This window comes from Ictalurus punctatus, chromosome 20, assembly GCF_001660625.3.
Source record: "Ictalurus punctatus breed USDA103 chromosome 20, Coco_2.0, whole genome shotgun sequence".
NCBI lineage: Eukaryota > Metazoa > Chordata > Actinopteri > Siluriformes > Ictaluridae > Ictalurus > Ictalurus punctatus.
In genome coordinates, this window is record NC_030435.2 from 22,354,116 (window position 1) to 22,379,160 (window position 25,045).

The window sequence follows — 25,045 nt, forward strand, 5'->3', positions numbered from 1 at the left end:
TTTATTTATTTATTTATTTATTTTTTAAAAAATGTATTGTTTTACATTTGTATATTAAACAGAAATGAATTTCGCAGTTCATTTACTAAATCTTGATTCGTTTACATTTTTAGATTTGCTTTCAAAGTAACATTCATGCAACTCCCGTCCTTTAACAGAGGATAAAGTTCGAACATCGATTTAAAAAAATAAATAAATAATAAATAAATAATAATAAAGAAAGGGCAATTAAAATGGTATTGAAGTCGGAACTCTTCTTAGAAATTTATTACTACTCGAATTTCAATTAGGATTTTCCCAAATGTACGATCGCAGACCGTTAAGTGCGTGATTCCATTCAATCCATCCATTTTACATAGCGCTTATCCTATACAGGGTCGTGAGGAGCCTGGAGCCCATTCCCAGTGGACTCGGGGCACAAGGTCAATCTGTCGCGGGGCACAATCTCTTTCCCTCTCTCACACCCACACACACACACACACACCCACACACACACACCCACCATTCAGACACTACGGACAATTTGGAAATGCCAATAAACCTACAGCGCAGATCTTTGGACTTCGGGGAGGAAACTCGGGTACCCGGAGGAAACCCCCGAAGCACGGGGTGAACGTGCAATCTCCGCGCACACAGGGCGGAAGTGGGATTCGAACCTCCGACCCTGGAGGTGCTACGTGCTAACCTGAGAGTGGAATTGCGTTTTAGATTTGTGCAAAACCCTGAAAATCAATTTCAGATTAACGGTCGGATTGAAAAAATAAATAAATTTTAAAAAAATAAAAATTCAGACGGCAAGATTCTAACCACATAAATTATTTATTTATTTATTTATTTATTTAAATCCTCCTCAGTGTATTTACACCGTTCAACCTGCATACTGCTGATTTGGAAGCTCAGGCTGTCGATTTTAAATAGATTTACCCGACGGCACAACGAGGAGCCCGACTTTTCAGCCTTGTAGACAACCAAAAACATTTTTTCATTCTTCATAAAAACTGTCGAACGCCGAGGCTGTTCGAATTAAACCCGGGACACTTGGATAAAGGTGTACATATTTATTGCATTAAACAGATTATGCATTTGACACTGCTGAAGACAAACAGGTTTACCATTCGGAAGTGCTGGAGCATGAGCAAATCCATTTTATAATAAGAAAAATCTGCAGTTCTAAGTCTTTCTTAGATTCAGCTGAAATGGAAAGGATTTTTAAACTGTGGCTTAATTGTAAATTTATGTAAAAAAAAAAAAACAAACGTAAACAAAACAAAACAAAAAAAACCACACGATATTCCAACTTCAGTTCTGTTTCGTTTATTGTCGTCGTTTGAACGACAATAAATGATTCAGATCTGCTGAACAGATTGGAACAAGATTTAATATGTAGGAAAAAAAAAGTCTCTCAGATCACATAAGGCACAAACAAGAAGGAGGAAAGGGGGGGGGTGTTAATAATAATAATAAAAAAAAATTTTTTTTAAAAATCACACGCAAGAAAAAAAAAAAAGAAAGAGCTGAAAAGCACATATACATACTATAGAATTAAACAAAAGCCCATCATGAACTCTGGACTTCTTTCTAGAGCTTGCCTGAAGGATTGATCCGATTTGTCGCTACATTCCGTTCACGTGATAAAGAAATAAAAGAAAGCACTAAGAGCTGACACACACAGGAGATTTTTAGCAAGCTGCCTGCACTGTCCATGCAGATAATATGTACAACATTATGAGAAACACTGTTCCCGATAATTATCCACCATACAGTGAAATATGAGAGGCCCTGCTCTCGATATCAGCACGCTGGTAGGCAAAAACTACCATCGACTTCACTCACATTATGGGAGACGCTGCTCCCGATAATGGTTAAAGGTCAAGAATTAAAATAAAAAATAAAACAGACACAAACACCAGAGATGAGTCACATAGTGTACGTGTACGTGTGTGTGTGTGTGTGTGTACGTACGACACCCGATCTCACGTCAATCATCAGTTATAATGACAACATCTGGGTGTGTGACTCAGCACTGAACCATGCAATGTGACGGTCCCTGGTCGTGACTGTTTTTTTTTTTCTTTTCTTTTTTTCGGAAACGAGTTTACCTCCATAGCAGATGCTGCTTTTGTTATTTTGACAGTATGACTGTCATAATTATGGAAGGCACTGCTTCCGATAATTATACGTTAGTTTTTAAAAAAGTCGTACGAAAAAAAAAAACAAAAACAAAAAAAAAAAAAAAAAAAAAAAAAACACTATTTATAGTGAACCCTGCCACTGATAAATAAATAAATAAATAGGAGATCTCCGTGCCACGAATGTGAAGCTTGGCGGTCGGCTCACGACGTAACAACTCCGGATCTTTTTTTTTTTTTTTTTTTCCCCCCCGACCCTCCACCGCCAGACACAATTCTAGGACACGAAACGACCTGTAATTGCTAAACATCATGAGGCTCGGTGCTTCGGGTTAAGAGCGCTGAACTTTTCTTCGTGAGCTAAATCGTCAGCTTTGAAATCCGAGGGTTTTCCGAACGAGGTTAGCTCAAATAAAGGTCATGAAAACGCACTGAATTTTCTAATAGTAAAACTAGAACTTGTGGTTTTTTTTTAAAATTTAAAAAAAATTTTTAACGAATTGAGCTAAACCTTTATAACTTGACCTTTTTTTTTTTGTTTGCTGTATTTGTTCAGAAAAATACTGTGCGAGGTAATATTTTTACAAAAATCAGAACGACGTATTCATCAAGCACCAGGTTTGTCTTTCGGCATTCTTTTTCTTCTTCTTTTTTTTTTTTTGGGGGAGAAAGAAATGGCTGCTGCTTTTTATTCTAGAGAGAATATTCATATTGGTTATGACACTGTTCTATATTTCAACCCAAAAACTCGATCTGATCTTTTGGAAGCAGTCATTTTCGTTTGATTTACAGTAACGTTCATTTATCGGCTACATCGTGACGTGTGCTCGCCTCGCCTCGCCTCGCGTGCACAGGAATGGCGGAAGGAATGGACACGGACATGGCGCTTGTTTACTCGAGCAAGCTTTTGGTTGAAATATAGCACGGGGTCGCTTTAAGGTTTCCGAATGGAGTGCGATCCGTTACGCAAGGGGACTGGAGGTTTAATCTGATGCTTCTCTTTATAAATCGGAGCTAAAGTTCACCTAAAGCTCATTGTCCATGTCCCACACGTTGCCCACGAGTGCGTTGGCACAGCTCTGGATCGTCCAGGTGGTCAGAGCGAACTGATTTTTCAGCAGGTCAACATCAGCACTGGCTGATCCTTCTTTGATCGCGGTCAGTTGTGCGAGCACGTCTTGTAGCGTGCATGATCCAGAGCCAAACAGTATGTGTCTGAACGGCATGGTCTGGGGAGACACGTAAGGAGACAGCAGATCTCTTTCCACCTGTGGATACAGACAAAACAACGAGCCACGGTCATTTGCTATCAGGGTTAGTTGTGAAAAGTACATCCGTTATATATCGAACGCCTCAAGAATAGCACTAAGAGCACGTTTACTGCGCGGTGGACTAGACGAAACGCATCAAAATCTCATCGCGGACGCACGATCGAGTAAGAGATCAGAACCATCAAGTAACGAGCTCGCAAAAGTATGACCGTCAAGTTCTAGTATAAATTTACACCCCCCCCCAAAAAAATGAAGGGCGAACGATCTCATTTACGCATTTCGTTCCACTCAAAGATGCCCCGCCTACCTCTACATTTAGGACCGAGTTCACTCATCGAGAAACAGAAATAACAGCTCGTTAATTCGTTTATTTTCGACACGTCGTTTAGACGTTCTAAAAACTCCGTCGCGTGTATAGAGTGCACAAGAGCTCTTCTGCGTCTTGACGAGGACGTGACGGCGGAGGAGCGTTTCCAACGGCCGGTATCCGATTACAGACCGAACCGATTAGACCGACGTTCGTTTTTACGACGCCAACAACTTGATCAAAGCGTCACATTACTCTTAGCTAGCAACGGCGTAGGTATATTTTCACTACTGTGTTTGTTAAGCCGATTCCTTACGCAACACGGTAACTTAAAATAAAATAATTCCCAACTGTTTGGTGAAAAAACGGATTTTCCATCCCCCCCCCCGGGGCCGTTTTCCAGAATCGAGCCGGTTTCCATGGACCGAAACGCTAATGATGGCCCTCGAGAGGACGCTCGTTCTATAGCTTGTGACGCTGTACTACTATCAATAGGTTTTAAATTACAACAGGTTTCATTTACCCCCATGATTCGGTCATTGATGATGCGACACTGCTCCAGATCGTCAAGGTCGCTGTTCTGGATGGTGCTGATGAGATTTCTGGAGGCACGACCGTAGGATCCTAACGCGGACATGAACCACGTCATCTGCAGGGTCTTTGACAGACGACCGTTCTGGGGAAAGAACAGAAGAAAGGAAAAAAAAAATAAAATCAATCAATCAATCCATCAACGAAACATTCTCGGCTGTTGTATAAAGGGTAACGGGGGCAAGACTTGGTATTTAAAGTCGCAGGGAAATGCATGTCGGTTGTAACCGGTGCCATGAAAGTCATGTGTCTTCACTTTTAAATCCAAAGTGTGCAGGGCTAACCACGGGACGAGACGGAATCCCACTCGTCCCTCCGACATAAACTTTGAACAAAATTTGAAATCCTGTTTCGTTTTAGAAAAGCACATTCAAATCTCACACCACGCCATCAGGAAATTTCCCGATCGAATCGCGACGCCGCCGCAGCCGTCCGCGGTCGGACGAGCGAAGTTGGCCGGACGCTCAGGGTGTGGTGGATGATGCCAATCTCGCTTCCATGTCGATTACGGCGAAACTAGCCGATCACGGGCATCTGGAATCGTCCATGGTGTAAAGGGGCAGGTTTCCGAGTGCTTACTTCAGAGTGCGTCATGCCGCACGATGAGCAGCGGTGCAAACGGACGCCTCGGAGGAAGCACGCGTTATTCTTCACCCTTCCCGCTTGGTAGTCGTCATATAATAGCCGAGACCTGGTGGGAATTCGCAACTGACCGGTGAGGACAAAAACCTGGTGTTCGAGCAGTGCTTACGTCCTATTCCCTGCGACTTTAAAAGCCATCCTTCATTCAGTGCAGCTCGGGGGGGAAAAAAAAAAAAATTAAAATAAAATAAATAAAATAAAAAAAAAAAACTTACCCTTTGCAGACTCATCACTTCCTTACTGATTTTGGACACACGTATGCGCATGATGTTGAGGTACTTTTCCGTGTTCAGTCTCAGCAGATGATCGTGTACCAGCCGAAGAGCCATCTGACCTGCCATCTCACCTGCCGCCTTGGTCAGCGCGAGCAGGTTCGATGCTTTGCTCTGCAGTTTGCTCCTGGTGTCCAGCAAGGTGCCGAGGTACTGGTATTGTTTATCCTGAAAACGAAAAGCCGGTAAAATCAATCATCTTAATCCAGACGCAACTTAACCGAAACCTATAGCTAGCCCGTTGTTTACGTTGCTACGAGATACACTATAAAGCGCTAGAACGAGAGCACCGACGTGTAAAGTGATTCGTCGCCGCACTATTTGTCTAAGCGACCCGTCAGAATCGGGGAGGATTTATTTATTTATTTATTTACCTGAGTGAATCGGAAAGAGACCGAAGGGATGCCGGAGAAGGCCAGGAACGGATAGGCAGGGTCACCCATCCTCATGGGCTCCATCCTGTGAAAGAGAGCAACGGTTCACATGAATACACACCGCACGACGCCTCGGTTTTAAGAAATCGGTCATTTGAAGGTGCGTAGCACGTACACGGACGCCTCCCAGTTTTTTCCAGCCATTTGTGCGAATAAACTCTTGCTGGAGTCAGTGGGTGAAGATACCTGCAGAGCGAAGGAGAAAAAAAAAAAAAAAAAGGGGGGGGGAGAGAGAGAGAGAGAGAGAGAGAGAGAGAGAGAGAGAGAGAGAGAGAGAGAGAGAGTTATACTACAACAGTAATAAATTAAAGCGAAATGATCAATTTACTTGGAAAATCTCACCTCTTTTAAAGTACTCTGTATCAGGTCGTACATCAGCGGGCTTGCACTCGCTTTAAAAGAGGCGGAGCCTGTGTAGAATTTACAGCGGCGGTTTAGTATCAGTTTTATTTGATTACTGTATTAAAATCATGCTCTGGGGTGAAGTGAAAGATTAGGCACCTGTGACAACTCCATCCAGGCTGATGTAGGAGAAGGCCTTCATATTCAACGAAGGTAAATAACCCTACGGGTGGGGACAACAAACGTAAGAAATCTACGTGTATACGTCCTGTAAGAAATAAGAAATAAACCACTTGGGAGTATAGGGAAAATAATCAACGACTAGACGGCCGATGCCGAGCCGAGTTAACGTTTCCGACCTGCTGTCGATTCTTTTCCAGATCGGCACATCCCGAAGCGTATTCTTCCTCTTATAACACGCCAATTTTTTCATGTATTAAAATACAACATGTGCTTCGTTTTTTGTTTGTTTTTTTTCTTTTTAAATCCATCTGTAGTTCCATTTAAAAGTTGCGGAGCGTCTGGAACGGTTACGTTCAAGAAGTGAGAACGTTTCCTTAACTCGACGTTAATAATATGGGCTTGTCGTGTTACTGAGAGATTACAGATTCGGGTTACGGCTTTACCGCTTTACCCGACCGTTCCAAAGCGCTGACACTGGAGACTCCTTCCAGAAAAAGGCTCAATTTAGTTTTACAGAAAACCTAACACCAGCGTTGATGCGTTTCTCTTCGCTAAATAACGTTACGATGTTTATTATTAGTCTTAAACGACGTCCCTGTGAACGAGCCGTTACTATAGTAACGATGACGTATTATAAACCGGCGCGTCGGTATGCGCCCGGGATCGGTTTAAAAGCCGAAACTTCCGTCAGAGCTGCTGTTAAAGAAAGCTAAAATCAACTCCTCCTGACCGATCAGGATTCGAGGATTCGGCTCTGCCGTGGTAGAAACGATGTGTACGTTACGTGATATTATATAGGATAAATCGATTCAAGATTTTTCCAACCTCCAGCCACTCGGTGGCACCCACAGCCCCGTATTCTCCAGCACTCCAACTGGCAAACACTATACTCCTCCTGGGTTTGAATCCATCTTTAGAAGAAAATTGGTTAAAATGTTATGAGTAGCTTATACTTTAATAAAAAAAAAAAATTGAAGAAAAAAGAAACTATTTAATAAAAGGGAGTCACGTTTCTATTAAAACCTCACCTTCATGTATCATGCTGGTAATAACTCCGGCTAACTCGAGCAGCAGAGTAGTGCCGACGGTAGACGCAGCGAATCCAGAGCCCCAGGCGTCTCTCTGAGCTCCCATCACCACATAACGATCTAAACCAGAAGATTACGATTCAAGGAGGATTAACGCAAGCGCGCATGTACTCGATTCGGAATATCCTACACGGGAAGTCACCCGACGTACCTGGATCTACGAAGCCCTTGATGACCCCAAACACATTATGGATTTGTATCTCCGTGAGAACGTTGTTCACCTCCACGGTGACGTTGTCGTCGCTACTCCCGAGCTTGTACTCGACCCTTGGCAGACCTCCGTCGGCCCATCCACGAGGGGAACTGCGACCTCCCATTTGCCTGAAAATCGGACACGGTCCTGCATCATTCTCGTAGACATTCTCGAGAAGGCCGAAAACCTCACGTCGCATGCTTTACCTCATGATCGCTGCAGCCGTACTGGCTCTGATGGTCTGGCAGGGAATGCTTGGCAGGCCTGAGGATTTAGCTGGAGGGAACTGGGTGTGGTTGAAAGATGGGAAACCCGGAGTGTACGGATCGCCAGAGCCGAGATGGACCTGTGCGAGAAATAAAGAGGTGAAATAAAAACGAATCGCTGACAAATTTTGTCGTGTTATTTGAAGTGTTTTTTGATTCATAGGAGACATGGAAGTGAAATGGAAGTGACGGAGGCTTTCCTCCAATATAATTTGAAAGAAATTCATTTTAGATTTGTTTTTTTTTTCCCCCCCTAAGAGACACGTTTGTTTTTGTTTTTTTTTTTCAAGGAGGCTCTTCAAGGAAAGTCAATATTTTCATGTCATTCATGTGGATACTTACATGGCCAAGCAGGTCAGTGGTTTCGTTAAACTGGTAGTCGGCGGGGTCGGGGTAGATCAGCACCGCACTTGCGTTCACCTTGGCAGCATTAGCAACCTGCCATTTTTAAACGACGGATGGCAAACGGTTTGATTAATAACACTCACGCGAATCAAATTGGTAAACCCCCCCCCCCCCCCCGCAACAAAAATTTTCCACCAACCTTCTCAGCGTAACTATTTTTTCCAGCACGGACCAAGAGGACCCTTCCGTTCATGTCGATATTTAAGTCCTGCAGATTTGTCAAGTCATCTTCTCGTCCATAATACGCATACAAAACCGCACCCTGGGAAACCAGAATCGATAGCGTAAGCTCGTTCGTATTAGGTGAAATCAGAAAGGTTGAAGGGGGGAAAAAGGCTGAAATACGAACCTGTGCTGTTCCTGTCGCGCTGTAGGATAAATAACCAGATTCGGAAAACGTCTCGCCGCCGAACGTCACTTTGTTCACGCCACCTTTAGGGCGATCCTGGACCTTAACGAAGTGCGTATCGATCCAGGGTTCCATGCCATTGTCCTTGAATTTTGCGAACACTTTACTGGCGAGCGTCTCGTCTCCTGGGGATCCTGCTTGATGATCGTCACTGGAGAATTCACTGAGAATTCAGGGAAAAGCAAAAGCTCTCATTTCACGGCACAAAATGTCCTCGGCATTTAAACGGCGTTTTAAAAGGAGCATTCACGTGGTAATACTTGTAGAGTTGCGGAATTACCCGAGGCTCTTTTCGATGCCACTTGTGGTCAGTTTGCGTTTCAGCAAAGCCGTAATTTCGCTCCAGTCGAGAGTGGGAACCGTTTCGATCGGGATCACATTGCCGTCAGAAGCCGGGGAGGAAGTCGTACAGGATACTGAAGCCACTTCGGTTCTCTTTTTATACATACTAGAGCCAATCAGAAGTCCTGGGAATCAAGAGCATTACTAAATAAATGTGCATTCGTTCATCTCCGGTAAGCACTTTACCCAGGTAAGGGTCACAAAGTCGATCCCAGGTACACACCCTGCATGGGATGCCAGTCAAACTATCTGCAGGTTTTGGAAGGTGGGAAGAAACTAAAGGAACCCCACACAGACAGTGGAAGAACATGTGACACGCTGCAAACGCATTAACTCCAGCTCAGGATCAAATCAGAGACCCTGGAGCTTCGAGAGGTTGTACATCATGATATACAGGTTCGCTAACTGTCGGGGAGTTACACGAGAGTCCTTTCAATCTTTTTTTTTTTTTTTTAAATACAGTATGGGTTAAATTATAAATTACAAACAGGTTAACATCCCCGCATATATAATGATGTTCCTGAATAAAGGACGTCTAAAGAACGCATTGGATAAATGAAAGAAAACACCATCCGAGCTCATGTTAGTCCAGCGCTGTTTAACGGCCGGGTGGAATTAAAGTAAACCGCTCCGTTACACAGAAGATTCCTTCTTACCAATCAGGAAGCTGGCGAGAATAGCCACCGCTGCCGCTATGCAGATGTTTCTGGGGTTGCACAGGCCGCTTTTGCTGACGTAGGCCGGACGAGCTTGATGCTGTTGTCCCCCATGATCCACCACTCCGTTCCCTCCAACCTCCTCATCCGTATCAGACGACAGCTTCATCTCCACGTGGCTGGAGTCGTCCTCCATGTTCTGGGTCAGGAAGCGCGTGTAGGAGCCTTCCGTCCCGTTGAACTGTAGGAACATGAAAATATTCTGATTAAAGGAAGTACTGGACGGGAAAACCACCTCAAGTCTGAAAAGCAGATGATCGCAGTCACATGATTGGGATTTTATTGTTTTGCATAAGACACAAATCACAAAAAAATACAAACCACAAAACACAACCATAATCCATAACAACTTGCTCAAAGAATCTTAGACAAAGGTTCATCTCAACACTTTAGTTTTGAGGGTTTTAGGAGATAAATAAATAAATAAATAAATAAATAAATAAATAAATAAATAAATTTGAGAAATGTAGTGCCCTTTTAGAGAACTTTTAGTTGTACCGTAAGCTATTTTCTTGTGCAGCTGTAATCACTTACTTCATGTAGAGTGTAAACGGCGAAGTTTTTTCCGTTTAAACGAAGTTTTTAAAAAAATGAGCACAAATATTATATTATGAGGGAAATGTGAAATGGGGGGAAAAAAAAAAAAAAAAAAAAAAAAAGTACCGGGTTACTCTAAAAACAGTTCCAGTGTGAATATTTACTAGTCCATCTGTTAAGGATTTTTAAAGCTTCACACTGAACCATTTTTAAATCCTGACCGTTATAAACCTTTAAGGTTTATATAAAATAAATAAATAAAAATAAATAAATTAAAAAAAAAAAAAAAAAAAGGTAAACAGAAGAACAAACGTGACTTACCATTTTTGTAATTGTCGTCCTGGCTTGTTCCATCTTGCCTTTGTGAACGCCTGAAAGAGACAAAAATAAATAAATAAAATAAAAAAGTGCTTTAAAAATTTTTTAAAAAATAAAGATCTTTCACATTTCTTTCTTAATCCAGTATCTATCCTGCATCAACCTGGAATACAAGCGAGCTGACTGTATAGGGGCACCACGCTGAAATGTGTAGGATTAAATAAAGGAACGAAACGCTTTAGAGGACACCATCTGGCCGAGTCGATATCAACTGTATCTCAATAATTAAACTGCGTATATCATTTCATCTCGTCGGTTTCAACCCCCATCAGGGACTTTTGGATGGGTCACTTGTTTTCCATATCCTTGATCGAGTTATTTTATGCCTTTATCATTTCTCAAGGCCTAACTTCCATCTGTTAAAAGTCCCTTAGTATCACTTCCTATTTAGCAAAAAAAATGATATTTAAAAACGCTCCTGAAACTCAAACATGTTTAGTTTCCTTCACATCGGAGCCACGTGCATACTCGGGGACTTTTTTGTTCCGTTTTTTTTTTTTTTTTGGTTTAAAACAGGACCAAAAGATGATCAGGTTCCACTGCAGAACCTCATCAGCAAACGTGCAGGGGGTGTAATAAAGAAAGCCCACAATGAGCCCCTGACATGACTCAGCACCTCCAGAGAATACAATCAAAGCCACGATACGCCGTCACGTCCACTTTAAAGTTAGATTAAACGCGTTCATGATCACATTCTTTCGGGGAACTTCATTAGTCCAAAAAAAAAAAAAAAAAAAGAGGCGTATCTGACGGCATGAATCCGAGGGCTGCATTTCAATCACTCAATCTACACCGAGTGTTACTGCATCATAAAATGAAACAGCCAATCGGCTTCTGTTATGCAAATGAGGACCATGAAACACTGCTTAAAGAGAAAAATGATATGACTAGTGTTGAGGTTGCTCTAAATCTGTCAAATCTATAAGTGCTACCTTTTGGAAAATATAAAAAAAATAGCTCAAATTTGCTTAAACTCATAACCCTGTGGATCTGTGGGTTTCTGTGCACGCGGGTCAGTCGTCGTTATTCAGCGTCTCTTCTTTATAACCTTCCTCTGCGCTGAGACTGAAGTTGGCTTTTTTTTTTCTTTTTTTTTTTTTTTAAAGCAGGAGGACATTCCACAGAGGTCGCTGATGTGTAAATTAACCACCACTACAAATCTCAGTGTCCCACTTTACTTTGCCATCAAGCCTCCTTTCCAATCATTCTGTTCGTCTGTACAGATCTGTACGCGACTAAAACATTTAACCTCTACGAAATCGCCTTACGTTACAATTTAAAACCCGATATCTTCATGCATCAGGGGGAAACTCTGAGCTTTGTGCATTTCCGTTCTTTCTGATGAACACTTTAGGCTAGCAAATGCTTGTGCGCCAACAGGCAGGTCACAGACCGTCCTCATGCTTTTGAGAGACGTTAACAGGTCAGAAATTACTAGACCTGATTCCAGTTCATAAAATGCACCCCCCCCCTCCAGTTCCTATAACTGAATTCTACATGTTTGGGAGTGTCGCTTAGTCCCGATGTGTGGAAATCCTTAATAACTAGAATATGAATATTAAGTGAACTATTAACAATTTAATGATTGATTAATTTTCATTCAGCAACTTTTCACTATAGTTTAAAGCATCCTGGCCACCAGGGGGCGCACAAACATCATTAACAAATGACAAAGAAAATCCTTGCTGGAATAATTGAGTGATATGACCATATGGTATTATTATAGTGATACACACACTATTTGGAGAGTGTGATGTGGATCGTCAGTATTTCATCATCATCTAACGCCATCATTACTCCGAGGAACGAGCGGCAATTTTGTTGAATGTGGGAATACTGACGATCTTTATGAGAAGTACAAGACAGTACTTTTTTGAGCACAATCTATGGTAATAATACGTATATAATATATAAGTCGTAATATACATCAAGTCCAAATCCCCAACAATGGTGTACGCACTTTGGGATCTCTGGAAAAAAATAAATAAATACGCAAATAAATAAATAAATAAATAAATAAATAAATAAATAAAAAGCATTTTTCCTTTTTTTGTTTTTAAATTAAACATTTTTCTACCAAACTCTGGAAGTTCATCATTAACACAATAATCGAGCAGATTTTCCTTGGAGACTCCAAGCACATGATTAAAGGAGGTACAGCGCACTGTGCCGGAAACACCTCAGCCCAAAAACACCTGCAAACACAACGTTCACGCCTACCGAGCAACTGAAATAAAGCTGGATTTGAAAAATGAAGAACATCATTTAAAAACCAGTTCTACTCTTATCGGTATGAACAGGAATACGTGCAACCTGCAGATAGAGGCATGAAGGAAAGGAGCTCGGGTTACGCCCTGCAGGGAGAGTCTCTCTCTCTCTCTCTCACACACACACACACACACACACACACACACACGTCAGATCAGACCAAAAAAAATAAAATAATAAAAATTCATCTGCTAAAAAAGTTGTAGCGTTTCTATTAGCAGAGTTAGTCAGTGTAACATGTCCTCATATGAGCAGATTCATGAGAAAATAAAACGCCAGTCTGGAAAGGTCGTACCATTTTTATCCTCTAGAGGCGACGTTAATCACGATATACACGCCATAAAAATCTTTCCTTATATAATATTACCTTATATCTCCCAGTTCCTAATAAATACTCACAAATCCATTAACAGAAGTAAGAATAATACACACACACACACACACTTTCCAGAGTGGTGCAATACACCTCCAAAACCACCATCAATAATCAGTTGCACAACACATCATATCAAACACACATTTTCAGACAATAATGCTCGAGCAGAGGAAGCCATGTTGAGTTTAATTAATAATCCTGTTTTGAAACGGAATTTAAAGCCAATTTAAAATTGATACGACACAGGATTTTATACATCTCTCTCTTAAATTGGTGATAAACCGTGGAAATGAATCTTAAAATTAAGCCTAAAGTTTCCGGCGCTTCTTTCAAATGGTCACCGTTAATAAAACCGCAGAGGGCTTGTCAATTACGGACAAAATACCATCATTGCGGCAGTTGTAAACATTTTGATGACGCTTCATATACGTTTTTGAGGGATATTTCCTTCTCAGATTATAACAAGTACTTGATAGGATTATAAAAAGCTGTATTATTATTATTATTATTATTAGTAGTAGTAGTAGTAGCCTATATAAAAACCTAATCATTTAGTTTACCTACAGTAGTGTTAGTGTAAACATGTTCATGTGTGATCTGTAACACAATGTCGTTTGCTAGAATAGGAGGATGTATATGTATATGGATGAGACTGCATCAAAATGGAAGCATCTGATTGGTTAAAAATAACAGGAAGTTATTTTTAAGAGGATGTAATCAGCATCATGCAAAACAGTTAAGACGCCTATTTTTTTCCCCGTACGTTTGCACACAAAATAACTAACTCAGCATTCATTCATTTTGTTTTTGTGCAAAAAATAAATACATGGCGTCACCTCTACAGTGTCGGATTTCTGAGTACGAAAGGTAGGCAGCGTTTTTCAGCACCAAGTGTGCTGCAGGTGATGGAGTTAACGCCAAACTAATGGCAAAGAGCAGAGGCGGAAAAAATAAACAAATAAATAATGCAGTGAGACACACGGGAAATAACGTCGTAACGTTTTTGTTTTGTTTTTTATAACCACAACCAGGAAGCTGTTTGAGGAAATCAAGATCGATCCGTTTTTTTTATTTTACACCTTGTTCCCCACCTCGAAAAGCCAACTGCATAACGAACAAGCAGCGCAGCTCATTATGCACGCGCGTGCTCCGTGTTCTCGAGCCAGAATCCTAATAAATGCCTTTCGCCCGGTCGACAAATCCCCAGCACCATGTGACCATCTGAGAAATAATGTCTCCTTAAGAGCACGTTAATCCAAATGTGTGTTTTAAATGCGATAAAACGTTTTCCCTTTTCTTTCTTTCTTTTTTTTTTTTTTACACGTGCCTTCGTGAAATATATAACGAATAGAATTTGAAAAACATCCTTATTTATTTATTTATTTATTTAAAGAATGTCCCCTTTTTTTTTTTTTGGCACTGGAGGATTAAACTCCATCCCCAGTCCCATCATGTGAGTTTCACATCACAAAAGGTTTCACAAGTCTGTTGTTCAACACCATCAATAAAACTGTAATATAATACCAACACAAAAAGGTTTTTTTTATTTTTTTAAACGAGGAAGTAACAGAGTCACAAGTCATATGTGGATTGTTTTTTGTTTTTTTTTTAAATTCATCTGTTATTTAATAATCATGTGCGTGTGAGATCATGTTAGTCATTCTAGTGTGATTATTAAATCCATGGACAATGGAACTGGCGTTCATTTTCACACACCCACACCTACATAATAATCCCAGTGTAATAATCTACATCTGAGAGTCGAACATTTACAAACATTTCAGGAAAAGCGAAATACGAAGCATAGAGCCGAGCTGGTGCGGGTTAAGAGCATTGCTCGGGGTTCTAAAAGGTGCCTTTGTGGCATCCTGGGATTCAAACCCATAACCTTCTGGCTACCTTTGTGGCTTAAAGGTCATGAAGCTAATTAAGGTACAACTGTAATTTAATCCTCCATTAAAGAAAAAAAAACAACAGAAGGCTGGATGATGGACCAACAGCGACACAGTTTAATATATTAAATAATTATTTTTAAAAATAATAATTTGTCTAGTGCATCTTTTTTAAAAATAATATTCATGCACGTTTCTTCTTCTTTTTTTTTTTCATTAAGGAAATAACCCGTAAATCCAGTCTTAAAATACCAGACATGTGTAAAGACCTACATTTGAGTCTAAATACAACAATATTTAGACTCAAACTACTCCAATAATCATATTTTGTCCATAATTGACACAAAGACATGGCATATCGTTATAATAGTTATAGTTAATAGAGCATGGGGGGGAAAGCATGCACCAAAAGTCGAGGCTGTCAAGGTCAGGTCTTATAATAGCCTAATGACCTGTACTAATACACTGTCTGGTTCAGATACACTGCACTGCTTCTCCGACATCACACTTTACACCATGCATTTGTGTTAAATAAATAAATAAGTAAATAAATAAATAAACCAATCCCGAGGCTTGAACGTAGCACGTGCGTACACGTCTCAAAAGCAAAGAACGCTGAAATCTCGCGCACTGAACACCAACTCTGCAGAGAGTATGTTTATGAAAGCACGCAATCATATTTGTTGTATATTATCATAAGTGTTGTGAAGAAAGGGGAAAGGTTTGTATAAAAAGAAAGGCGACGTACCCTCGCTTCTTCCGCGCTCGAGCCGGCGTGCCTACTGAGGCCAACCTTGAAGCACGCTTCTGTATCTGAGACGAGGAGGACAAGGAGGGTCGTGCGCACGCGCACGCGCACGCGCACTCACGTCACATCCGCCAGGTGCCAAGCGGAGTTCATCAGAGGAAAGAGTGCAAACATAATTGGTTACAGAGACTTGTGGGCAGACAGGTGCACGTGAGACTGGTCCAATAACATCATGTAAAAAAAAAAATAATAATAATAATAATTAAAAAAAATATTCTCATACCATGGCAATTTTGTAAAAGTCCCTTTGGATTTAAAAGAAAAATGATTAAAAAAAAAAAAAGGCAAACACATAGAAATGTCTGGAGATCACAATCACGTTGGAAGATGCGTATTACTACTGGTGGACTTGTGTCCTGAAAGTGCCATCTAGGGTGAGCTTCCAGTGGAGAACACATGATGCAGTGCGCCAATGACTGCCATTAAAATGTAAGGGGGGGGACCTTAATGAATTTTCCTCTAGGGAAACCCTACATGTGAAGAAACATGAAGTGCCCTCTAGGGTGCCCTTCCAGTGGAGTACACATGATGCAGTGCCCTATAAGCTCCCTGCATTACAGTAAACATGATAAAAGTGCCCTCTAGGGTGCTCTTGCAGGGCAGAATACACGATGCAGTGCCCTATATGCTCCCTACATTATAGGAACCATGATAACGTGCCCTCTAGGGTGCGCGTCCGGTGGAGAATACATGGTGCAGTGCCCTATAGACTCCCTACATGTGAGGAAACATGAAGTGCGTACATGATGCAGTGCCCTTTAGGCTCCCTACTTGACAGGAAACGTGATGAAGTGCCCTGTTTGGCACCCTTCCAGTGGAGAACATATGGTGCAGTGCCCTATAGGCTCCCTACATAATAGGAAACATGATGAAGTGCTTTGTAGTGTGCACTTCAAGTAAAGAATGCATGATGCAGTGACCTATAAGCTCCTTACATGATAGGAAGCATGATGAAGTACCCTCTAGGGTGCTCTTCCACTCGAGAACACATGGTGCACTGCCCTATAGGCTGCCTACAAGACAGAAAACATGATGAAGTGCCCTCTAGGGTGCTCTTGCAGTGCCCTATAAGCTCTCTACATGGCGAAGTGTCCTGTAGATTGCACTTCAAGTGGCTAATACATTGTGCAGTGTCCTAGAGGTTCCCTACATGATGGGAAATATTATGAAGTGCGCTCTAGAGTGGTTAGGGACTGTTTGCTATTCCTCTTTTTATTATTTGTAGTGTGTTATTCCTCTTATACCACAGCAATTTGCCATTTAAAAAAAAAAAAAGCTTTATTAATAAACAACGTCTTTTTTTTCATCAGTTTATGGTTATATTTAATGTTGTGGAATGTCCACAAGACAAGTTATTTCCTGTTCTCACTTACTGCATGTCATAGCAGCTATATACAGTAGTTCCCTCACATCTCCAAATGACCAAAAAAAAACCCCACCTTGTTACCACAAAGTGTGAACTCCTCTGAATGAAGACCTTGCACTGGAGACTCCTTCCATAAATGCTAAATAAATGTCTTAATAAAGAAAGCCTGACCATATCAACTATGTCCTTTGTTAAATAACATGTATTGTTATTAGCCCGAGTTTATTTGTTTACATGTGCAGTACAAGTCCCTGTGAATGAGCTGTTCCTATCGAAAGAATAGAATATTAGAAGAAAATAGAAATAGAATCATTTGAATTCCAGCTGGCATTACTGTCAGAGCAGACAGACGGACAGACAGACAGACAGACAGACAGACAGACAGACAGACAGACAGATAGATAGATAGATGTCTATATTTGTGTAAAGTACACCGGTGCTGCTTGTTTCGACCCGGGTCCACAGAACAGGAGTGTCTTGATGAAGGCCGGACAGAGCCGTGCAGCATGTAGCAGGCTTGTTTTACATTGTAAATGTTCCTCCTCGCCCACCACAAATCTGCCCCAGAGCCTCTGGGAAGCTTACCATTAAGCGCTGAATAGATCTCTTTATTTCCAGACGTGTCTGTTCAGCAGACTTTACACCGTCACCTGAAACAGACCGCCGTCTCACTGACGCCAAAACCATCAAATCAAAACAGGTTTCTGGACCTACGTCAGGAAAGTAGACCAGACAGGCAATGTGGATTCTGTTGCACAAATTTTGCGGCACCTGTGAAAACAAGACATTTTTTCACCAGCCTGTTATTTTTATTATAATTTTTTTTTTTTTTTTTAAATTACCGCCATTACTAATGTAAGTTCATTCTCATACATGGTCAGTTAAGCTGTAAAATAGCTGTAGAATGCAGACAGGCAGGTCCATAGTCGATAATAATACGGATGTGTACCGCGTCTAGTCCTCCCCGATGCTTCCCATGCCCACAGAATTAGCGTCTCAGGTCCGAACGTGTCTCAAACAGCGATTACAGGCTGTACGGTGGATTACTAAGTATAATAATAATTTAGGTTTTACTAATGGCAGTTAAGTCCTTGTTGTTCCTAAGCGATTATTTCTCTCAATAAATCTCTCAGTAAATCAACAAGGCTCTCTTGTTGATTTGCACACACTTTCCGTCTCGTCTCAGTAGCATGCCTTTGTAGACGGTAGCATCAATTTAGTACTACATAGACCTTGTGTTTTCCCACGTAACCCTAAATGTAATGTGAGCTCCTAAACTGTCAGACTCTTTTATTTTTGTTTGGGTAACGTAGCTAAAAGGTAATAAAAGTCCCAATCAAATTAATTGCGTACATATTCTCTCTGCAGCTAGGGGGGGATTGTGTACATTTTATTTTTTGTGTCAAATTCGCTAAAAAAAAAACAACAACAACAACAAAAATCTTTCGCAAAATCGAACGTAATCGCGATGGTGGTCTGTGTTATATCAGTAACGCTAAAAAAAACCGATTGTGGATGTTCATTAAGAGTCATTTTTACCGCAGACATTCCTGTAAGTGTGTATGTATCATACGGAATAATGAATATCATCACATTAGAACGTAGATTATATTGTGGTTCCTTCGCCGGCGTTTCTTTCTTTCTTTCTCTTGAAGTTAACAAGACGAAAATACACAGCTTGTCACGTTACAGGGAAAACACAGTATAAACTCCTCTGTCCCGAAGATGTCTGAAAACGTAACGTTTACAGCTTTACCTCTGGACACTGGAGACTCCTTCCAAAAATGTTAAACGTCTCCTCATAGAAAACATCGTCATATTAAATATAACGATCTACAGTGGTAAAAAAACAAAACACAAATATAAACACAGTGTTTGGATTAAAATATTATAATATTTTATATTACAGAGTTCTTTTTGGTGAGTTATTAGCGTATTTGTCTGCTCACTTTGATTTAAAGCACATGTCAAAATGCCAACAAACAAAAAAATGGGTTCAGTTGGTGGAAAGTTCAGGAATAAAAAGATCTCAGGCTGCAAGAAATAGCCCAAATATTATTGTACACATATAAATAGCTGGATGATGTTCATAAGATAAACCTGTTTGTAGTTAGAGGGGATGAAACCAATTTGAGAAACCTTGTTTTATACACCCAGCCCTAAAAGCATCCTGATTCTGATTTGATCTCTAACTGCATGCTAAAACAGCTTCGATTAAAATACACACCATAAATGATGTGTATTGTTATTGTATTATTACAATTAACACAGATTTGAGTATTACCAAAAAAACTTGTAAGTAGATTTTAAGTAGATGAATGGGCTTAGTGTTAAAAAAAAAAAAAAAAAAAAGAAAAAGAAAAGAAAAGAAAAAACACTGAGGCGTATTTCTAGGAAAACAGGGATGGTGTGGGATCCATGACCGCACCACAGACACACACAATGTTAGCATTTTCCTCTGCCTTGTCCATGAGACTCGGTAAATTGTTTCTTCCTAGCAGCTGGCATTTTGAGAGAAAGAATGTGGAAACCCGTCTAAAAAATCAGCTTCGTTTTACCACCAGACTTCTCATGTCCACCCTCCTTCAATTCTAGGGTTTTGGTTATCAGTGCCTAAATAACAATTGTGTGGTCCTTCTATAAAGAAATATATAACCGCAACAACAAAACAACACTACATATTGAAATCTGTCGTCGTTTCCCCCCCAAAAAACATTCATAAAGCAGGTGGGGAAAAATAAGTACACCCTTCCTATGTCCGCGGTCATTAAGAGAGTAATTAGCAGCCAGGTGCTAATAAAGAAATGCACGAAATGAGTTATTCATCAAGAAGTATGACTACTTATATAAAAGCAGAAATGTTGGCATTTTGGTGTTCTGGAGCACTCGTGTGTGTTTCCATCATGCCAAGATGAAAGGATGTCAGCCGTGACCTCAGAAAAGTGATCGTTCCTGCTCATCGGTCTGGGAAGGGTTATAAGACCATCTCCAAACAATTTGAAATTCGCCATTCTACGTTTCCTGCTCAGAGATGTAAAGAAAAACTGAAAAGCTACATCATGTGACCTACGAGGGTCTGTACGAACATTAAATGTTTATTTCCGTGACAGAACAATCAGAAAAAGATTGAACAGGTATGGCGTTCATGGAAGGGTGGATGGGAAAAAGGCCTTTCTCGGCAAAAAAGAATACGGAGCACGGCTTTGCATTTGAACAAACCGGAAAGGTTCTCGAACCTTCTTAATCCTTCGGATTGATGAAACCAAGCTGGAGATGTCTGTTCATCATGCACAGCTCCATATTTGGCAAAAACCAAACACAACGTATCACCAAAAACACCCCATACCATCTGTCAAGCTTGGTCGTGTAGGGGTGATGATCTCAGCTTGTTTTGCAGGCACGGACCTGGGAAACTAGCAGTCATTGAGACAGCGATGAACTCCACTTTATACCAGAATATTCTTGAGACAAATCTAAGGCCATTTGTCCAGCATGTTATGCAGGGTCATGCAACAGGACAATGATCCCAAACACACCAACGAATCAACACCTGAATGGCTAAAGAAGACACAAATGAAGATGTTGGAATGGCCAAGTCAAAGTCCAAACTTCAACCTCATCGAGATGCTGTGGTGGGATCTTAAGAGAGCTGTGCGTAAACGAATTCCCGCAAACACCAATGAACCGAAGCAGTGGGCCGAAATTTCTCCGAAACGATCCGAGAGACTCAAAAACTGCTACAGAAAAGTTTACTTTAATCTGTTCTTTCTAAACATGGTTCTACATGCTACTGAATTATAGGGTGTACTTATTTTTTTTCCCCCCACCTGGTCTCTGAATGTTGATTTACATTTCGGGGGAAAAAATGACTACATATTCAAATCTGTTATTTGTGTTATTTTTTATTTTTGGTAGTCACACGAGGTTATTTGTTTGTTTAGAGACGTTGGCGAGGACCGTACGCTCGTTATCGAGGCCCTAAGAGCTAGAAACACGTCTAAAATACCTAACAATAAAAACAATATGAATACAGGGTCTTCAAAACCTTTTGACGGGCGGTGTAATTCGGTGAGACTATCTGTTAGTGTGTACTTACTCCCTCCGTCATACCACGTTTAAAACTCTTGACGTGCCGCCGAGAGCGTCCGTAGGAAAACAGCAAAGGCGTACTGCGTTCCTAGAGGTTAAAGTTCAGTCTGATGGCTTTGGATCTGAATCTCTGATTAACCAGTTAGAACAGCGCGGAGTTAATGTACACTGAGCTCTGTTTAGAATTAAACCCGACTGGATACGCTGTTGTTACGGTGTTAGCTGTTTATTTAATATAAAGAGGATTCAGTCTAATCTGCTGTTCTGCTTCGGAATTGTTTTTATGGGGAGTTCTTCTTTTTACTTACATTATGAGCAGTTCAGGGTTCAGATCAGGGCCACACACTAATCAGATACACACTGATGTCAGGCCCTAATCTGTACTTCTGACACACACACACACACTTAGCTCTGCCTCATATTAAACACTGTAATTACACACTTAATGTGCATGTAAACAGTTATTTTTAGATCTTCCAGGTAATATCTGTGAAGCCTGATGAAACATTTGCTTTGTTTAACCTAAAAATCCTTTCGTCTGACCTCCACCTCCATCCGTTCACATGGACTCACGCAGCTGTGCTGTGGGTTTTTAATCGTAGTTTTCTTTCATGCTACAGGAGCTGGACTTCCCCCATGCAGGATGAGTTTGGTGTTTCCTTTTCTATTATGAGTGCACCCAAAAAAATTTATTAGCACCCTGATACACACGAGCCAATATTCTCACCCTTGAACTTTTCCACATTTTGTAATGTTATAACTAGGGCTATGAGAATGTAGTTTAAAAAAAATAAAAATAAAAAAAAATAAAAAAAAAGGTCCAGGCTTGTGAATTATTATTGTTATTATTATTATTATTATTATTTTGTATTGACTTGGACTTGTCTTAGAATTATTGCCATTTGTACTTGGACATTTCTCAGTCTCGCTAAATATGGTCTTGGTCTCACTTGAGAGTTTGTGAGAATAATGTTCGTGTTGTTTTTTTCTCTTCACAGACACAAAGTTTGACAGGATTTTTCCTTCTTCTAGAAAATAGCCTGAACAACTAGCCAGCTAATTGAAGTAAGGGCTCAGCCTTGAAAAGGATTTGATGGTTTTGGGTCTCGATCCTGGCATGTTCTCGGCTTCATCTGGACTCCATCTTGATTCTGTCTTGCCTTTATGTGGACTCCATCTTGACTCCCTCTCGCTTTAATGTGGACTCCATCTTGACTCCCTCTCGCTTTAATGTGGACTCCATCTTGACTCCCTCTCGCTTTCATTTGGACTCCGTCTTGACTCCCTCTCGCTTTCATTTGGACTCCATCTTGACTCCCTCTCGCTTTCATTTGGACGCTGTCTTGACTCCCTCTCGTCTTCATTTGGACTCCATCTTGATTCCCTCTCGCTTTAATGTGGACTCCATCTTGACTCCCTCTCGCTTTCATTTGGACGCTGTCTTGACTCCCTCTCGTCTTCATTTGGACTCCATCTTGACTCCTTCTCGTCTTCATTTGGACTCCATCTTGACTCCCTCTCGCTTTCATTTGGACTCCGTCTTGACTCCCTCTCGCTTTCATTTGGACTCCGTCTTGACTCCCTCTCGCTTTCATTTGGACTCTGTCTTGACTCCCTCTCGTCTTCATTTGGACTCCATCTTGACTCCCTCTCGTCTTCATTTGGACTCCATCTTGATTCCCTCTCGCGTTCATTTGGACTCTGTCTTGACTCCCTCTCGTCTTCATTTGGACTCCATCTTGACTCCTTCTCGTCTTCATTTGGACTCCATCTTGACTCCCTCTCGCTTTCATGTGGGCTCTGTCTTGACTCCCTCTCGCTTTCATGTGGACTCCATCTTGTTCAAAAGGGAGTGAATACCTTTGCAGTGCACTTTATGAGCACGCGCACGGTTTCGTACCGCTATTTTTTTTGCCATGCTAACCGAGCACGAATGTGTGTTCGTGTAAGTTGTGTTTCGTTATCTTACAGAGGTTCAGCCACAGACACCACAGCCTGTTTGTTGACAGCACTGACTTACAGAAAGAACTTTCAGTGAGGAGGATGAGCTCCTTTCCAAGGTGACAACTTCAAGGCCAAGGTTTCAATATAAACCTAACTAAAAACAACTGACTCCGGTCACACACTAACACACCACTCGCAGATACCATCTCGCCTTTTTCTTCTGAACAGTATCAGTGCTGCGCATCCTTCACCAGCCCAACAGGGTGCGTGTGCATTCTGGGAACAGCCTCTTATCTGACTCTCACACTTAGAACAGACTGAAAGAGAGAGAAAGCATAAGTGATGAATGGTAACCCACCCCCTTACTAGAGTTTTTATAACTTTTAATATGAAAAGCTACCAATTCGCAAACTTGAGCCCATTCTCCAAGTCAGTCAGAATCTCCAGATCATTTCTGTGTGTGTGTTTTGTTTTGTTTTGTTTTTTAACCCCAATTTTATCCAAAGTAACTTTTGGGAATTGATGCAGAAACTAATCCAAATCCAAATTTTTTAAAAATGTAGTCGCTGAAAAACTTCTGTGGCCTTCAGGGATGTAACCGTAACTCCACTTCCGTCGTAACATCGCCCCATCCTGTCCTTGATTATTTTCCCATAACAGCACGCGCCCAAGTCAATTATTCCTTTCATAGATCACGTATCAGCATTGTCCTACGTGCACGTACACCACGCTTCATGCTTTATTATGACTCTTACACTCATCTTACACCAGTCAATAGAAACTCGAGCATGTACATGGGTTGGATTGTCACTTTGGATAAAAAGCTTCTGTTAAATGACTGAATATAAATAATGAGCCGGTGACCTCAGAAACCCCCGGATTATAGGAATTACACATTCTTCACATACACTGGCTTTTATACACACACACGCACACACGCACACACGCAATATGCAATTCCAGCAGCAACATGAAGCAGGTGATAAGTCAGGCCTTAGAAAGCGATATTCTGTGCATTGTTTTTTTCCGATTCTTTTTTGTTTTCTCTGGCCCAAGGCGCTGCGTTTTGAACGGCCACGTCGCAGCAGGTGTGGCGAAATATAAGAAGTGAAAATATTGTTAAAACTAGAAGGACGGGGTTGATAGGGTTCGAGCGGTGATATCTTTTATAATGCGGAGTCAATGGACACATAACCCTTATCCGAGGTCAGTTCTGATAAGGCTGAGCAAAGAACCTTAATCCCTGGCTACTCTTCAACATTTCTGGACTTTTAAGTAAATATTCCATTGACATTTAACAAACATTGGCATGATGAAGATCCGGATTGATCTCTCCCACCCTGTCTGTCACAGATTTAACCACATATATGCAGTAATATCCAACTGTTGCGTGCCTTAAGACTACACCCAAGGTTACAGTATAATACATCAGTCGGCAGGTGGTTTTATTAATAATAATGATACCTTCCAAGTGATGCAGAATCCAATCCCTGCACAAAACTGAGGGGTTAGGGGTTAAGTGTTTGGCTTAAAGGCACTACCTTTGACCCTTTACTACATTTACTTTTCATCCTGCAGTTGTCACTTGTGGTGGCGTTGTCGCTGCTGCCAACACGACCACGGCTCCAAAGCTCCAAAGCCGCTTTGTCCTGTAGCAATGATTCTGAAATATTTAAATGCCTGAAAGCGGCCAAAGATCCATCCATTTTCTGTACTGCGTATCCTACACAGGGTCACGAGGCAGGGGACACCCTGGACGGGGTTCCAATTCATTCACACACTACGGACAGTTTGGAA

The 25,045-nt window shown here is 41.1% G+C and overlaps 1 protein-coding gene across 1 annotated transcript; it reads right to left on the minus strand.

The window, feature by feature from the left end:
- Positions 1 to 1,043: 1,043 nt before the first annotated feature.
- On the minus strand, positions 1,044 to 15,937 carry LOC108280488 (transferrin receptor protein 1). Its single transcript, XM_017495511.3, has 18 exons — positions 15,790 to 15,937; positions 10,449 to 10,498; positions 9,531 to 9,771; positions 8,813 to 8,999; positions 8,473 to 8,695; positions 8,263 to 8,385; positions 8,061 to 8,156; positions 7,659 to 7,798; positions 7,411 to 7,580; positions 7,200 to 7,319; positions 6,997 to 7,082; positions 6,148 to 6,211; positions 5,989 to 6,056; positions 5,762 to 5,832; positions 5,587 to 5,671; positions 5,156 to 5,380; positions 4,231 to 4,383; positions 1,044 to 3,397 (listed from the first exon to the last, which is right to left on the minus strand). Exons 2-18 carry the CDS (start codon positions 10,479 to 10,481, stop codon positions 3,155 to 3,157), a joined length of 2,328 nt encoding a protein of 775 aa, XP_017351000.1. The 5' UTR covers positions 10,482 to 10,498; positions 15,790 to 15,937; the 3' UTR covers positions 1,044 to 3,154.
- Positions 15,938 to 25,045: the final 9,108 nt, after the last annotated feature.